At 43.4% G+C, this 18266-nt stretch overlaps 1 protein-coding gene across 3 annotated transcripts in view; it reads left to right on the forward strand.

Annotated features, from left to right (window-relative positions):
* The first annotated feature begins 2979 nt into the window (after positions 1–2979).
* Positions 2980–18266, forward strand: part of LOC311101141 (ubiquitin carboxyl-terminal hydrolase 22-like) — a 33980-nt gene continuing 18693 nt past the window's right edge. For 2 of the 3 annotated variants that reach the window (XM_084142211.1, XM_084142212.1), the window contains exons 1-2: positions 3025–3466; positions 18100–18232. In XM_084142211.1, coding sequence (XP_083998337.1) covers positions 3347–3466; positions 18100–18232 — 253 coding nt within the window. In that variant the 5' untranslated portion in view covers positions 3025–3346. Of the gene's footprint in view, positions 3467–18099; positions 18233–18266 lie in introns of all 3 variants that reach the window. The other variant, XM_084142213.1, reaches the window with a different exon arrangement.

Below are 18266 nucleotides of genomic sequence, written 5' to 3' on the forward strand. Positions count from 1 at the left end.
ACAGGGGCTTCACCATCCGAGATCTGCTGTATGAGAGGAAGGTGAACCTTGCCATACCAGCCTTCTCTTATAAAGGAGGCCAGCTGTCTGACGAGGATGTCACAAGCACAAGAAGGATAGCTAATGTGCGTATACATGTTGAGAGAGTTATCAGACAACTCAAGGTGTTCAAAATCCTCTGCCAGACTGTTCCCATCAACCTGACACACAAAATGGACAAAGTCCTTAGAATCTGTGCAGCACTTGTTAACATGCAGGGTGAGATCATCCATGAGGATCCTGAGTGAGCAGTGAGAATGTTCATACATCTGAAATGTAACTTTATACAATATAATTTAATCCACATGAGATACTGTGTATATACAGTGCATTTGGAAAGTATTCAGACCCCTTGACTTTTTCAACATTTTGTTATGTTACAGCCTTATTCTAAAATTGATTAAATAATAAATGTTCCTCATCAATCTACACACAATACCCCATAATGACAAAACGAAAACACATTTTTAGACATTTTTGCAAACGTATTAAACAGAAATACCTTATTTACATAAGTATTCAGACCCTTTGCTATTAGACTCGAAATTGAGCTCAGGTGCATCCTGTTTCCATTGATCATCCTTGAGATGTTTCTACAACTTGATTGGAGTCCACCTGTGGTAAATTCAATTGATTGGACATGATTTGGGAAGGCACACACCTGTCTATATAAGGTCCCACAGTTGACAGTGCATGTCAGAACAAAAACCAAGCCATGAGGTCGAAGGAATTGTCAGTAGAGCTCTGAGACAGGATTGTGTCGAGGCACAGATCTGGGGAATTGTACCAAAAAATGTCTGCAGCATTGAAGGTCCCCAAGACTCTTCCTAGAGCTGGGCGCCCGGCCAAACTGAGCAATCGGGGGAGAAGGGCCTTGGTCAGGGAGGTGACCAAGAACCCGATGGTCCCTCTGACAGAGCTCTAGAGTTCTAATATAATATAAAATATAATCAGGTAAATGTGCATATGAAGAGAACTGTGCAAGACAAAACAAAGCATAAATCAAGAGTTATGCTTAGATAATAAGGTAGAGCTGACAGAGAGAGCTTTACAAGGCACATAATATAAGAACTAAAATATTAGGCCCGAGCCTAGATACCACATAGATGACTATATTTGGAGCACAGAGTTAGTCTGCCTGACTGGAACTCATCTACTATCCTTGGCAGCATATGTGTGAAACAGATTGCCGTCAGTTTAGGGATGACATCAGCACAGAACTTCACATCAAATGGCACACCAATAACAACTTGCTCGGATGGAGCCCAGACAAGCAGTTTGCATCTCTCCAGTCCTGTGCAGAACATGCCCATTTGCACCATGTAGTACCCACGGGCTCCATTAGGTTGCAGCTGACGAACCCCATCCACCAGCTTCACATCGGTGAGTTTGCCAGAAAACAGTTCAGTCAGAGACTCACATTTCTTACTCAGAACAGGACATTTGATTTCTAGAAGTTCTTGAGAGATTAACACTCCATCTGGGCTTGCAGAAAGCCTTGGCTCCTTGACACTCACTACTGTGCCTCTAATTTCCAGACTAAACCCACAGCTCTCCATCCATGTGTAGGCCACCTGCTCGTTCTCCTTGCCATATGTGGTTGCTGAGTTCCCATGGAACGTGGGGAAGAGATGCTCCCGCACAAAGTTGTCAGGATTTGTTGAGGTGCGCACAGGAACCTTCTTTGCTGAGCTGGTAGTTATCTGAAATGTATGTGTGTCATACCACACATGGGAGGCACTCTGCTTTAGTGACCTCCTCCAAGCTGGCACATTTACACTCCTCCAGCTTAACATAAGCATCATAAAATGACAGCATTTCTGACACTGCATGTTGATGCCATGTTCACCATGAGGCTGCTGTTGCTGTTGCTGGAACTTGATGACGGTTTGGTTTAGCTTTGATACACTTGTGCAGAAGGCTCCCCCCTGGAACATTGGCCCCTTCCAAACTCTTCTTAAGTGCGTTTTGAGGTCACTAGCTAACGTTTGCAAAACGGCAAGAACGCCAAAACGGAAGTCCTCCACAAAACAGAACGTGACATTGTTTTGTTTCCGGGTTCTTAAATAAGGTGAATACATAAGGCCAACTTTAACTTTAATATCCTGGAGGCATACTTACACATCCTGTCTCATTACTTTGCGTGAATGATATCTCTGAACTTTAAACAATGCGAAATTCTAATACAAAATTATTTGCTTAGCTTCTTTCTATTCTGTGGCTGCATGAAATAGCAAACATAATGTGAATTCAACAATTACATTTACGTCATTTATGACATTACATTCTTTGTTACTCCCTGATAAAACAATAACATCCATACTGTAGTTAGGCAGTGGGTTGAAAATAGACTCCAAGATCCGGATTTAAGCAAGCTCTTGGCTCAGTTCTCGCCCTGTGTGCATCCATATGTAACCGGTGTGAAATGGCTAGCTAGTTAGCGGTGCGCACTAGTAGCGTTTCAATCGGTGACGTCACTCGCTCTGAGACCTTGAAGTAGTTGCCGCGGATTTTGAGGAGCGACGGGTAACGGTGCTTCGAGGGTGACTGTTGTCGATGTGTGCAGAGGGTCCCTGGTTCAAGCCCAGGTAGGGGCGAGGAGAGGGACGGAAGCAACACTGTTACACATATGCGTGCAGAAATGTACGCCCACCTTGATGTATAGCACCGCCCACCTTGATGTATAGCACCGCCCACTGGGCGAAATGACGTGAAAACAGTGTGTCCCCCAAGGAAAGAGGACTACCGGAGAGGAAGCATGAAGGTTCATGTAGCCAATGGGAGTCGTTTGACGAGCGGATATGGCTTGTAATAAATAATGGAGCCAATCACAATATCAGTTTCCGCATAGGGGCGGGACATAATACGGAAACGATACCCACACACGCCAATCAAAACCAGGCACCCCTTTCCATTGGCAGATCGAGATATGAATGAGGTGGGGCTTGTAGCAACGCTCGCGGTGTTCTGTTGAAATTCCTTTGCCGAACATTAGCTAGCTAAAATAATTGGAACTAAAGCTATAGCTACTGAAGTGTGGACAACGACAAATACGACCCAAATGTGGATTTAATTGCAGAAAAATGTCAAAAATCTGGAATGGGATTACTCAAGGATTGCATTGATGTGTACTGCATTAACCTCCGATTTAGCTGTGGCTACCTCTCAAGCTAGCCAAATCGGAACAATCGGTGGATAGCTTGCTAACTAACGTTAAACGTAACTAGATAGCTAATTATTTAACGTCAGGACAAGGACGGAGCACGTTTCATTGCTAAAAATACGCAAAACGAATGTTGTTACTGTCATGAGTCCAGCCGGGTGCCCCCATGTGAACGGGTTCAAAGTGGATAACTGGAAACAGAATCTACGGGTCATTTACCAATGCTTTGTGTGGAGTGGGTCTGCCGAAACCAGGAAACGCAAGGTAAATATTTAAACGTTAGTTAGCTACTACTAACTAGTTCAGAACATGTATGCGGACCGCTTCTCGAGAGAACAGTGCCTACGACGTCTCGCTGGCTAACTGTCGTACATAGTCATTGTTACCAAGCCACACACGAAGAGGCAACTCAAACAGTGTGTGACAGACCCTGTTTTGTCGATTAACTAGTGATATTTGCTACAGTTTCCCACGCACGGATAGAACTTGTCGAACGTTAGCTAGGTAACGTTTTACATTTTCAGGAATGGCTGTTTCTATCGGCTTGGGCACTTGTACATTTGCTAACGCGGACTGGTGCAGTTTTAGATAGAATTGACACTGACTGAGGGGTGTGTGAGATACTGTTAGCGAGCTCAGCTCACTACCTAAACCCCCTACATCTCTTGCATCACAAAATCAACCCTGCCTGCTATGTGTGCGCGCGCCTGTTTAAGCAGTCCCAGTTTTTTTTACGTCATTGCATTCCCAGCTAGCTACATCTCTAGTCTCTCTGGAAAGTCTCTTCTGGTTACTTTGAAAATATGTAAATCATGCCATGCTTCCTGAAGAACATGAACACAGTACTTTGGTTGTCTCATCCAAATGTGCATTTCCTCTGATATATCTACTTTTATGATACGCAATCAGCGCTCATCAAATGACATTGTATGTGTCACGTTTCGTAAAAAGATGTAGACTAACAATGAAATGCTTACTTACTGCCCTTTTCAGACAATGCAGAGAAACATTGAAAAATAACACGAGGAATAAATTCATAATGAGTAACAATAACTTGGGTATATACACTGAGTTTACAAAACATTAGGAACACCTTTCTAATAATGAGTTGCACCCCATTTTGCCCTTAGAACAGCCTCAATTCGTCGGGGCATGGACTCTACAAGATGTTGAAAGCGTTCCACAGGGATGCTGGCCCATGTTGACTCCAATGCTTCCCACAGTTGTGTCAAGTCGGCTGGATGTCCTTTGGGTGTTGGACCATTCTGGTCCTCTGTAGCTCAGCTGGTAGAGCACGGCGCTTGTAACGCCAAGGTAGTGGGTTTGATCCCCGGGACCACCCATACACAAAAATGTATGCACGCATGACTGTAAGTCGCTTTGGATAAAAGCGTCTGCTAAATGGCATATTATTATATTATATTATATTCTTGATACACACGGGAAACTGTTGAGCGTGAAAAACCCAGCAGCTTTGCAGTTCACACACAAACCAGCACGCCCTGCACGCCAGGCAACTACTACCATACCCTGTTCAAAGGCACTTAAATATTTTGTCTTCCCCATTCACCATCTGAATGGCACATGTACACAATCCATGTCTCAAGGCTTAAACATCCTTCATTAACCTGTCTCCTCCCCTTCATCTACACTGATTTTAAGTGGATTTAACAAGTGACATCAATAAGGGATCATAGCTTTCACCTGGATTCACCTAGTCAGTCTGTCATGGAAAGAGCAGGTGTAAGCAATGTTTTGTACACGCAGTGTACACGGGGTACCGAGTCAATGTGAGGGGTATGAATTCATTGGGGTAGATATGTACATATAGGTAGGGGTAAAGTGACTAGGCAATAGGATAGATAATAAGCAGTAGCAGCAGCGAATGTGATGAGTCAAAAGAGTTAGTGCAAAAAGGGGTCAATGTAGATACTCCGGTAGCTATTTGGTTAATTATTTAGCAGTCTTATGTCTTGAGGGTAGGGTCCTGTTGGTTCCGCACTTGGTGCATCAGTACCGCAACGGTACAGACAGACACAACATACGACTGATAATCTTATGTTCATTGTGACCCGAGTATGATCTGGGGATATTACTAACTAGCTGTTGTAAAATCAACATTACATGCATGTATCTCCATGGCATGTTAATGTAACCCATGCTCCCATTGGATACAGGCAGTGCGTATTAACGGACTGTAGAAGAGATGTCAACATTCCACTTTCAGACAGCTTTGGGAGAACCTAATCTCAAAGCATATTCAGCTAGTGTGCATTAGAATTCTCATGCAGTACTGTGTCTGTGTCCACACAATGCGTCATACACTACATGACCAAAAGTGCTCGTTGAACATCTCATTCCAAAATCATGGGCATTAATATGGAGTTGGTCCCCCCTTTGTTACTATAACAGCCTCCACTCTTATGCGAAGGCTTTCCACTAGATGTTGGAACATTGCTGCGGGGACTTGCTTCCATTCAGCCACGAGCATTAGTGAGGTCTGGCACTGATGTTGGGCAATTAGGCCTGGCTCGCAGTCGGCGTTCCAATTCATCCCAAAAGTGTTCGATGGGGTTGAGATCAGGGCTCTGTGCAGGCCAGTGAAGTTCTTCCTCACCAATCTCAACAAACCATTTCTGTATGAACCTCGCTTTGTGCACAGAGGCATTGTCATGCTGAAACAGGAAAGGGCCTTCCCTAAACTGTTGCCACAAAGTTGGAAGCACAGAATCGTCTAGAATGTCATTGAATTGAGTGTGGGTGGGCATCGACATCTCCATTCACATATCTTTTCAAAGGTTAGGCCAACTTAATCCCATTCATCCCACCGTTGCGTTTTGTCTGAGTTCATCTGTCAAGTTACACTGAGAGGCTGCAGTGACAGTTTCAGTGTACAGTGTAGCTTCCTTCTTAATGGTTTCAACATTGAAGAAATGTAACTGTTTCATCTCGGGGACCCTCAGCTTGCTTAACAGCAACACACACACACACAGTGTAGCCAGTGTTGGTAACGTAAATGGTAACCATCTCACTATCTAAAAACATTATGAACAGTACTGTCCTTCTGACTGACTGAGTCTTCATAACACTGCTGGTTTGTATCAGTAATGCTACATAAAAATCTGCAATGGCTCTTGAAAAGGGGCTGCATGAAAACAGACAATTCATAAAATCCCCCCCACCAACTGTCCATTTCTGCTGGAGCCTCTATATTTGTTTGACTCCATGCCACCCCATCATATAAGACGTTGAAGTGCTGTCATCCTGCGTTATGCCGGGCAATCTTAGATTTAATGCATGGATTGGTATCTGTGCACTGGATAGTGGTGAGTTATGGGGAGGGAAGGTGACACCTGTGTTCAGAGCTGTCACAGACCAGGCTTGTATTTAATCAGGGCTGGCGCGACTGTCTGGGGGGCGTGGACCGGCGACTACACAGAGATTTATCATTTATTCTTTCTCGCCCTTTTTCTTTCTCTTTAAGCTGTCCTTTCCTACTCTCACTTATTTTTCACTTCCCCATTCCCCCCACGCAGTTGCCCCTGCTCCATGGTTACCTCAATTAGGATAAATGGAGTGAATGATGCAGGGATGGCAACGGTGGGATGGAGGGATGAGGAGGAGGAGGAGGACTAACAGATAAACCATCTGGGGAGGACCTCCTAATGAGCTGTTGAATTGCTCATCGGTCTGCTTTATGAACACCTCGTTTCTGCCCTGAGATGAACAGACCCAAAGAGATGAGGTGACATTACGTTTGCAACCATCCAGGTTGTTGTGTACTGTACAGCACACCGTAGCAAGACGTTTTGAAACAGAAAATAAAACGGAGCGTTTCTAATCGGGAAAATGCAGGTATTATCTCCCCGTATCACTCTCTTTCAAACCTGTTCCGTGCCTCAACCGAGTCTGTTTCTCTTTTGATACTGTGCCCACCTCCTAAACCCCACACAGGCTCCATTTGAAGAAGAAGCAGTTGTTTTAAACACACCTTGTGATGTCCCCTCACCACCTTGGACCAGCCACTCTGCCCAATTAACTTTGTGAATTTCACTAGCATGAAATCCTCTGGCAGATGGGTCTTTGAGTGATCTGATTGTTGAGGAAAGCGTAGCGCCTAACAGGCTATATAGCAGCAGTACATCAATAATTCATGCACATTATAACCAGCAGCCATTCTTCATACTCATATATAGGCTACAGCGAGTGTGTTCAGAATACATATGATCTCCAGCCTGCTGGTTGAGATGTGGGGCTTGAGGTTATTTTCTACTTTGTTACCTCTTGAGAGAGACTAGTCCTGGAGACTGCAGGTCATTGACCACATGCCCAGTCCCTGCTGGGTTTTAGTGAGTGTGTGCTAATGCAATGGTAGGAGGAGTGGCTTGCACACACAGCCTCACACACACAGTTGCATATTTTTGCATCTTCATAATTCATGGACACATAATGAGGAAGTGGATAGATCTTGTTTCTTATGATTACCAGAAAAAAATTATGAATTTATAAAATATTGATTACTTTGTATAGCTTTTTAAGACTATACATTTATTTCCCTGCTTTTGAGAGGAGCTGGCTACTGTACTGGGAGACATTCAGCAATTGTGCTAAGCTCACGATATGCTAACTTCAATCTCCAAACTGCACGCAGAGACATAAAAACGGTATCCATGAGTTTCTCTGACTCTGAGTAAGTAAACGTCCTAAATCTCAAAATATCGCAGTATCCCTTTGAACATGTGGCAGCGTTCTGACTGGAATATACATTTATGTAATGTGTATTCATACAGGCTGGCGTCTGTCATTTTATATAAAAGCTCTGAGAGATAGCCTAAGGATTCTATTTTTGTTAACTTCAGGACTGTACGTACATTTCCCAACCAGAAGCCATGGATTACAGGCAACATCCGCACTGAGCTAAAGGCTAGAGCTGGACACTAATCTGGACGCTTATAAGAAATCCTGCTACGCCCTCCGACAAACCATCAAACAGGCATAGCGTCAATACAGGACCAAGATTGTACTCCCTGTTCACCCATGACTGCGTGGCCGCGTACGATTCCAACACCAGCATTAAGTTTGCCTGCGACACGAAGGTGGAAAGCCTGATCAACAACAATGAGACAGCCTACAGTGAGGAGGTCAGAGACCTGGCAGTGTGGTGCCAGGACAACAACCTCCCTCAACGTCAGTAGGACAAAGGAGTTGATAGTGGACTACAGGAAACAAAGGCTTGTAGTGGAGCAGGTTGACAGCTTCAAGTTCCTCGTGTCCACATCACTAAGGAATTATCATGGTCCACACACACCAACACAGTCGTGAAGAGGGCATGACAATGCCTCTTCCTCCTCAGGAGGCTGAAAAGATTCGGCATGGGCCCTCAGATTCTCAAAGTTCCACAGCTGCACCATTGAGAGCATCTTGACTGGCTGCACCACCGCTTGGTATGGCAACTGCTTGGCTTCCGACCGCAAGGCGCTACAGTGGGTATTGCGTACGGCCCAGTACATCACTGGGGCCGTGCTCTTTGCCATCCAGGACCTCTATACCAGGCAGGGTCGGAGGAAGGCTAATGGTTCATTATTTAACTACCTGCATTGACCCTGTTTGCACTAACTCTTTTGACTCATCACATACGCTCCTGTTACTTTTTTAGTATCTATCCTGTTACCTAGTCACTTTAGCCCGACTTATATGTACATATCTACCTCAATTACCTCGTACCCCTGCACATCGACTAGGTACTAGTACCCCGTGTATATAGCCAAGTTATTGTTACTCATTGCATATTTATTCTTCATGTTATTATTTTTATATTATATCTCGTTTTTTCTCTCCGCATTGTTGGGAAGGGCCCGTAAGTAAGCATTTCACTGTTAGTCCACACCTGTTGTTTACGAAGCATGTGACAATTTTGCGTTTGATTTGATCTATCTGGCACTTCTGAGCTCATTGCTTTCTATCCCATCATATCTTGCATTTCACAGTCACGCTCTCTGTCTCTCTGTTGGCCAGTTTATCAGTCCGAGCAGAACAGTGAGTCTTGTTGGTCAGTTCAGAGGTTCTTTCCATCAGCCTGCTGCTCGCCTCTCCTTTTGATGTTTGTTTCATTTAGTCGCCACTGTTACATGTCTGCTGCCTAGCCCCCTTTCCCCCTCACCCTCACTGCAGCATGCCCCCTCGCCAACACAGAGGAGCCCTTCTCTCACTCCGGCCCAGCCAAGCACTGATGTCATCCCTGAAAAAGACCAATCAACATTCTTAGACCTCTCTCACTCTTGTCCAATTTCACTTCCACATTGAACACATTGTGTCAACTAAAACACATCAGCATGAATGGGTTTGTGCTTGTATCATTTGTGCGTGTGTGTCAGGGTTTCCATGACCGGGAAGATTTTTATTTACCGGCCATTTGAGAAATGTACCGTACCCATATGCATTGCAAGTTACAGAAATATTTTAATTGACAAGTAACTCCTATGCTGTCAAGATCGCCTCTGAACACTGAATATTTTAACTTTACAAATAGATAAACATCTTTAGTTAGCTACATCACCCACCTTAGCCATTTGATCCCTGGTTCATTGAATGAGGGAATTATTTCATAAGTATTCGGTTGGAATTGTAATGTTGCAGAGTGGCCAACCATCCTCCAGGAGATTCCAGGAGAGCTACTGGGTGTGCAGGCTTTTGCTCCAGCCCTCCTCGAAAACGCCACATTGTAAAACATCAGCTGCTCAACAGGACCTTGATAAGCTGACTGCTGTGTTTTGAGCAGAGTTGGATCAAAGGTCTGCACACCCAGTAGCTCTCCAGATGGAAGGTTGACGGGCCATGTGTTTTATACAGTAGCCTATCAGTGCAGTATTTTACTTTGTGGGGGGTTAAGTGCCTTGCTCAAGGCCACAACGGCAGGAGATACTGTATAATACATGGGATCAGAGACCAGCAGCCTTCCATTGTCAATACCAGTGATAATAATGAAGGTTATTTTGTGAAGTGGTTCCTTGTACAATTTGCAGTGACATTTTTGGCCCATGGTGAAATACCTTTTTTTGGGGGTGGGGGGTGGAATTGACTTGAGCTTTTGGACAAGTGAAAAATCAGTCCTACTTGTCTAAATGAACAAGTGGCTAAAAAAGTTGATGTCAAGCCCTGGGCTTGCTAATATGACTAGGATTGTGCCTTTTGCTTCTGGACAACGAAAGAAAGTTGATATGAAAACCAATAGAACACGAGAGAAATGGCATAGCGTTGGGTCCAATAGGGAAGTAAATGGAAATAAATTATATTACTCCTGTCTATACAGAAAGAAAGAAAATAATTCACAATACTTCACCAAAAAGCATGACATGGCCACAGAGGAGACGAGGATCATTAGCTTATTTTTTAAAAATTGCTGTGGATTGTTTCAAACCACAAGCTCGTAGGTCTATGCCTATTTGGGAAGCCTGCAATTTGGGCAGCGCGTAGAGGCCTAGCTGATTATTGAGTTGCGGCTGTTGGTGAAAAGCATTTAAAATATGTGTGAAGATAATGTGTCTAGAGTATGATTTAAAATTGAGACAAGAAGGGGAGGGGCGTGTGTGCCGTAGATATAGGCGAGTCTCTCCAGAATGGCTCAGCTATCTCCATCCAATTCTTGCACATTCATTGTGTGAATTGTTTGCCCTTTTGATTTTTTTAATAAATTCCCAATTACATACACTACCGTTCAAAAGTTTGGGTCACTTAGAAATGTCCTTGTTTTCTAATGAAAAGCAAATTTGTTGTCCATTAAAATAACATCAAATTGATCAGAAATACAGTGTAGACATTGTTAAAATTGTAAATGGCTATTGTAGCTGGAAACGGCTGATTTTTAAAAAGAATGGAATATCTACATAGGCGTACAGAGGCCCATTATCAGCAACCATCAGTCCTGTATTCCAATGGCACGTTGTGTTTGCTAATCCAAGTTTATAATTTTAAAAGGCTAATTGATCATTAGAAAACCCTTTTTGCAATTATGTTAGCACAGCTGAAAACTGTTGTGCTGATTTAAAGAAGCAATAAAACTGGCCTTCTTGAGACTAGTTGTGTGTCTGGAGCATCAGCAATTGTGGGTTTGATTACAGGCTCAAAATGGCCAGAAACAAATAACTTTTTTCTGAAACTCGTCAGTCTATTCTTGTTCTGAGAAATGAAGGCTATTCAATGCGAGAAATTGCCAAGAAACTGAAGATCTCGTACAACGCTGTGTACTACTCCCAGCGCAAACTGGTTTGAGAAACAAACGCCTCACAGGTCCTCAACTGGCAGCTTCATTAAATAGTACCCGCAAAACACCAGTCTCAACGTCAATAGTGTAGAGGCGACTCCGGGATGCTGACCTTCTAGGCAGAGTTGCAAAGAAAAAGCCATATCTCAGACTGGCCAATAAAAAATAAAATATTAAGATGGACAGTCTGAGATATGGCTTTTTCTTTGCAACTCTGCCTAGAAGGTCAGCATCCCAGAGTCGCCTCTTCACTGTTGACGTTGAGACTGGTGTTTTGCGGGTACTATTTAATGAAGCTGCCATTTTGAGGACCTGTGAGGTAATAGTTTCTAGGTCAAACCGTTCGGATGCTACAGATGTTTTCGTGAGAAGACCGATTTTTCGGGATGTCTCCATGGTCTGACAAACACCGCTCTAGCTCTACCATTTACTGTTCTCATTCTCGGAGTGGAAACATTGTGTGCAGAGTTCACAACCTGCTACCCTTGTGAGAAACAAGTTTTGGTTTATAACCATAATTGACGAGATCTGTAAAAAAAAAATCATTGTTCGGAGTGCTCCATGTGAGCAATAAGTAGGTCTGGTTTCCCTGTCCTGATAATGTTGAAGGAGCGCGCACGCATAGAGGTACCTGGCCTGCTGCGCGCAAATGTAGGAGTGTTTTTAACATCCATTGCGAATTATAATATATAAAAAATATAGTTCCTTAGGGTAAGTTATTTGTAAAATCTTTCCAATAATCTCCCGCTTGATAATCACCAATCCTCAGTGTGAAAGCGCAATGGAAGTTAGTCTCACTGCTGCATTGGCCTATAGGCTATGAGTTCCACATGCTAATTTCTTTAGCCGGCAATGGATCAGTGTATCAATGCAATAATAATATAATTCAGATTTTTATGATTAACCACATGAAACGAAAACAACATTATTGAAATGAAACAAAAATGCATTTATGAAAATCATAACTCGCACGCAGAACAGTAGAAATGGTAGGATAAATTGTAAGCTTCCCCAAACTTTAAACTCACGCGCACCGCCTATGAAGTCTTCATAAAATAATTGCCTCCACGTTTCCATGCTCGGATTTTGCCTATTGGCTACCTTGAAACAAGGTAAGACATGCCTCATAATATGAAATAAAACATTCAGGATTCAAACAATTAAGTATGTTTTCAAAATGCATACTGCCTCCAGCTCACATTGTTAAGTGGTGGGTGACGCGCTGATATAGCCTGTTGCCTGCACTTGAATGGTGAATGGGAGACGCACTTCAATTACCAGTTGAAAAATGAAAAGTCGCTATTTTTAATCGTGCACCAAAAGTCTTTAAGAATTGTTGCACAATGAATGGGCTTATAAAAGCACGTGTTTTACTCCAAGAGCAACCAGCTGAAGAGTTGCAGGAGAAATCCCGTTCAAAATAGGCTCTGTATGCTGTGCGCGTGTGGTAGTTGTGTTGGATGAATAAGATGTATTTTGACAAATACACACTGGGCAATTTTAATTTCACTAAATTATGCAAATTAACCTATAGACCGATAAGCATGACGGTGAAATGTATTTTATTATTTTATCGGCTTTTAATAATTTTTTGGGGGGTGGGGCGCAAAAGCCGGCTAACGGAAACCTGCGTGTGTGTAATGTATCGGTGTGTTGGGAGCCAACAGCAGTCTTTTTTTGATTTTATATATTATACAGTGGGGAGAACAAGTATTTGATACACTGCCGATTTTGCAGGTTTTCCTACTTACAAAGCATGTAGAGGTCAGTAATTTTAATCATAGGTAAACTTCAACTGTGAGAGACGGAATCTAAAACAAAAATCCAGAAAATCACATTGTATGATTTTTAAGTAATTCATTTGCATTTTATTGCATGACATAAGTATTTGATCACCTACCAACCAGTAAGAATTCCGGCTCTCACAGACCTGTTAGTTTTTCTTTAAGAAGCCCTCCTGTTCTCCACTCATTACCTGTATTAACTGCACCTGTTTGAACTCGTTACCTGTATAAAAGACACCTGTCCACACACTCAATCAAACAGACTCCAACCTCTCCACAATGGTCAAGACCAGAGAGCTGTGTAAGGACATCCGGGATAAAATTGTAGACCTGCACAAGGCTGGGATGGGCTACAGGACAATAGGCAAGCAGCTTGGTGAGAAGGCAACAACTGTTGGCGCAATTATTAGAAAATGGAAGAAGTTCAAGATGACGGTCAATCACCTTCGGTCTAGGGCTCCATGCAAGATCTCACCTCGTGGGGCATCAATGATCATGAGGAAGGTGAGGGATCAGCCCAGAACTACACGGCTGGACCTGGTCAATGACCTGAAGAGAGCTGGGACCACAGTCTCAAAGAAAACCATTAGTAACACACTATGCCGTCATGGATTAAAATCCTGCAGCGCGCGCAAGGTCCCCCTGCTCAAGCCAGCGCATGTCCAGGCCCGTCTGAAGTTTGCCAATGACCATCTGGATGATCCAGAGGAGGAATAAGAGAAGGTCATGTGGTCTGATGAGACAAAAATAGAGCTTTTTGGTCTAAACTCCACTCGCCGTGTTTGGAGGAAGAAGAAGGATGAGTACAACCCCAAGAACACCATCCCAACCGTGAAGCATGGAGGTGGAACCATCATTCTTTGGGGATGCTTTTCTGCAAAGGAGACAGGACGACTGCACCGTATTGAGGGGAGAATGGATGGGGCCATGTATCGCGAGATCTTGGCCAACATCCTCCTTCCCTCAGTAAGAGCATTGAAGATGGGTCGTGGCTGGGTCTTCCAGCATGACAACGACCCGAAACACACAGCCAGGGCAACTAAGGAGTGGCTCCGTAGGAGGCATCTCAAGGTCCTGGAGTGGCCTAGCGAGTCTCCAGACCTGAACCCAATAGAAAATCTTTGGAGGGAGCTGAAAGTCCGTATTGCCCAGCGATAGCCCCGAAACCTGAAGGATCTGAAGAAGGTCTGTATGGAGGAGTGGGCCAAAATCCCTGCTGCAGTGTGTGCAAACCTGGTCAAGACCTACAGGAAACGTATGATCTCTGTAATTGCAAACAAAGATTTCTGTACCAAATATTAAGTTCTGCTATTCTGATGTATCAAATACTTATGTCATGCAATAAAATGCAAATTAATTACTTAAATCATACAATGTGATTTTCTGGAGTTTTGTTTTAGATTCCGTCTCTCACAGTGGAAGTGTACCTATGATAAAAATTACAGACCTCTACATGCTTTGTAAGTAGGAAAACCTGCAAAATCGGCAGTGTATCAAATAGTTGTTCTCCCCACTGTATAGGTCTAAGCCTATACTGTATTTATATTTTAATACAGTCATCTCGGTTTTCATTTGAAGCATCTTTTATATCCTTCGCTTGTTCGTAACAATTGCAAAGGAATTGGCAACTTTGTATTTGTTGTCCCATTCGTTCTGAAATTATCAGCGGTCACAGAAAGACAGATAAACATCTTGATTTTGTGTTTTAGCAGAGATCTTCTGTGTATAAAGTGATGCGGAAAGGCAAAAAAGCATCTAACGACGCAATTTAACGATGCTCCAACTAGGCTTTGGCGGGGTATTTGGAAAAAGCCACAGGATGCTCTTTCAATTACGTCATTACTGTCACAACTAATTTTTTCAATAAATTTGAATATTTGTAGCTACTTTAAGTTATTACCTGCAGTCAACTTGTGTAATACCTTAGGAGATAAAGCAGATTGCTTCTTCATTTCACTTGTCACATTATTTAAAATTATGATCTTACCGTAGTTCCCCAGAACAGTTGAGCCAGTCACGTGCTTGTTTGTAAATAGCACAAAGGGAGAAGGCGAGCTGGTGAGTCCATAGCGTTCTATATTTATCGACGAGTCTCTGTTGTGCGGCGCACATGAGATGATGAACTTAAACTTGTATGCAATTCACTACTAAATGTTTGCCATCATATATCTTATAATGGCTTTCTGCCAGAAGTCAAAGAGCTTTGGATGAGTTATCTGTACAGCTGCCATTTTTTTCCTGTGCTTCCTTATGGTGTTTTTTTTCTCCTCTGTTCTTCTCCCATCTGCTCCGTGTACACGTGCTGCTCTTCTTTCAGAAAAGCATGCATCACAACTTTGTTCATTTGCACAATTTTTCTCGTTCACTTTCTCTTGTAAATGACCACACTCGCTGAAAATGACATTTGGTAGCTACTAGCTATGCTTGTATAACTTTATGAGCTGGATTTGCCTGTCTTTGCAATTAGTTTAGGTTAGTTTTCACTCGTTAGCATTTAGCTATGTGATTTCGCTATTAGTTTGTGCTAGTTCTGCAGTCTGGTAAGAGGCCCAATGGGCTTTTCTTGCATTTTTAGCGCCCCCTTTTGTGCTATACCGGTAATGCCGTAAATCCCGGTATGAAAGAAGGACGGTATGACAATATGAAAATCTGTATACCACTCAAGCCTAGCTCCTACGAAGGTTTTAATGATGAATTTAGCCTTAAGATGGGCCCTGTTCTGATCTGTCTCCAGCTCTTTTAATCAGATGGTCTGGTCACAGGGGCGAGGCTGTGATCGATACACCTCCTAATAGGACATCAACACCAACAGGAAAGACTGCTGACAACACTGCCCTACCCTGGTCTGCCTGCTGCAGAGGAGGGAAGGAGGGATGGCGGGAGAGGAAGAGGAAGGTGGACTGTGGAAAAAAGAGAATGGGAGAGAGGATAGAGAATGCATCCATACTGGGTAAAATACAGATGGAGGAAGTGAAGAGAACGATGAGAGGAATAGATCGAAAGGAAGAAAAGAGGGGGAGTGAGCAATGTAGGAGGGATGTATGACGACGGGGGTGTGCGAGGGCAGGCTGTGAGTCTGGGACAGACCGAGGGGCTGAGAGCAGCTGTACTGCAGTGCAGAATACTGTTGTCACGATACCAATTTTAGGCCTATTAGCCAAAGTCACAGAATGGCACTTGATCCAAACAGATCTTTTGAGTTCAAGAGACAGCCATGTATGCGTTAATGAATCCATTATGCAATCATACAATCAATTTGACTTTGGTAAAAACAATCTAACTACATAACAACATAATGGTAATAATTTATTTGAATGGTAAATCGCATGATAAACTGGCTCTTCTTTAAATGTATTCGTAATCTTCATTTAAAAGGTTTTGGCTCCCCTTCTCTTCAACATGCTAGCACAATAAATGTAATTCTACATTTCAAAGGAAAAATGATCTCAGCTGGGATTTGAACTTGCCGCAAATGGCTAAAATAACCAGGTGCCAGGTGTGAGCTAGCTTAATCGTCCAATTTGAAAATTGGTGCGTGTTGTAGTATCTTTGATTAGCAGACGGTGCCATAGAATTGCTGTTAAGGAGGCTGTCATGGAAAAGTGTTCTATCATGTCCAACTACGTCAACAATTTTAATTGGCTGATATGGAATTTGAACCGTTTATAATAATATAATAATATGCCATTTAGCAGACGCTTTTATCCAAAGCGACTTACAGTCATGTGTGCATACATTTTTGTGTATGGGTGGTCCCGGGGATCGAACCCACTACCTTGGCGTTACAAGCGCCGTGCTCTACCAGTTGAGCTACAGAGGACCAATAATTATAATCACGGCCACCTGGTGAGGATGGCATAGGGCTAAATGGGCCAGGTTATGGAATGGGAATGGCTAACATGTAGCCTTTGATCACGTACAACTACGTCTACGATTTTAATTGGCTGATGCTTAAAGGGTTTTATGGAGATTTTGTCTTGTCTGTGTTTTCTTTCTCATGCGTGCACTCTCTCCTCTGACACTGTCTCTGTGTGTGATTTGTGCTTCCACTGCACCAACTGATTTTGTCTGAGGCAATAGTCATGGTGTAAAAATGTGTCACTGATCTCTCGGCTCATTCAGGTGGCATGTCACTAGGGACACGGTGGCAGGACAGCTTGCCATGTCAAAATGGGCTCGGTGCAAAATGGTACAGCAAAGAGACTGTAACAGTAAGGCTACCCTAACGGCAGCCTAAAGAAAAGGAAACCAAAAAGGTCTAGGTCTATTTCAAGATCAGGTTGTAAGCCTGGTTGTAGACCTACCAGTATTATTGATATAATGCCAAATGGGTTCTCTTTAATGTGAATACATTGTGTGTAGTGGACTTGTGATCTCCAGGCTGATGATGTCTTTGGTACATGAAATGGGATAAGGGAGGGGTTTGGCGTGTGTGGGAGCTGCTGATCTGGCAACCCTGTTCTCAATCTTCTCCACCCTGCAAAAGGTGCAGAGATGAGGCAAGAACAGTGTAACCAAACACCCACACGCCAGCTGAAAATGACACTGGCTTTCTCTTGCCCTGTCTCTCTCCATGACAAAAGGGATATGGTGTTTCATCATGTGCCCTTCATCCCTTTGTGTCCCAGAGATGCCAGGTGTTCTGTGCAGCCTGTTTGTCTTTGGTGAAAAGAAAGTAAAGTACAACAATTTTGTTGCAGCCTTTCTCTCTGTTAGGCTCCAACATGGCTGCTCACTATAAACTCGGTCTGATTCACCGACCTGAGACTTTGAGTTTATGATGGTAATGATGACCCTTTTGGTTTCTGTCAGTGATCCTCAACCTGAGGCCCTCTCTTTCTCGCCCCCTGCAGGCCAAGTCGTGTGTCTGTCACATGTGCGGTGCCCACCTGAACCGGCTCCACTCCTGCCTGTCCTGTGTCTTCTTTGGCTGCTTCACCAAGAAACACATCCACGAGCACGCCAAAAACAAACGACACAACCTAGGTAAGACCAGCGCGCTCACACACACGAGCACAAC

This window comes from Coregonus lavaretus, assembly GCF_964263955.1.
Source record: "Coregonus lavaretus genome assembly, chromosome: 25".
Taxonomy (NCBI): Eukaryota; Metazoa; Chordata; class Actinopteri; order Salmoniformes; family Salmonidae; genus Coregonus; species Coregonus lavaretus.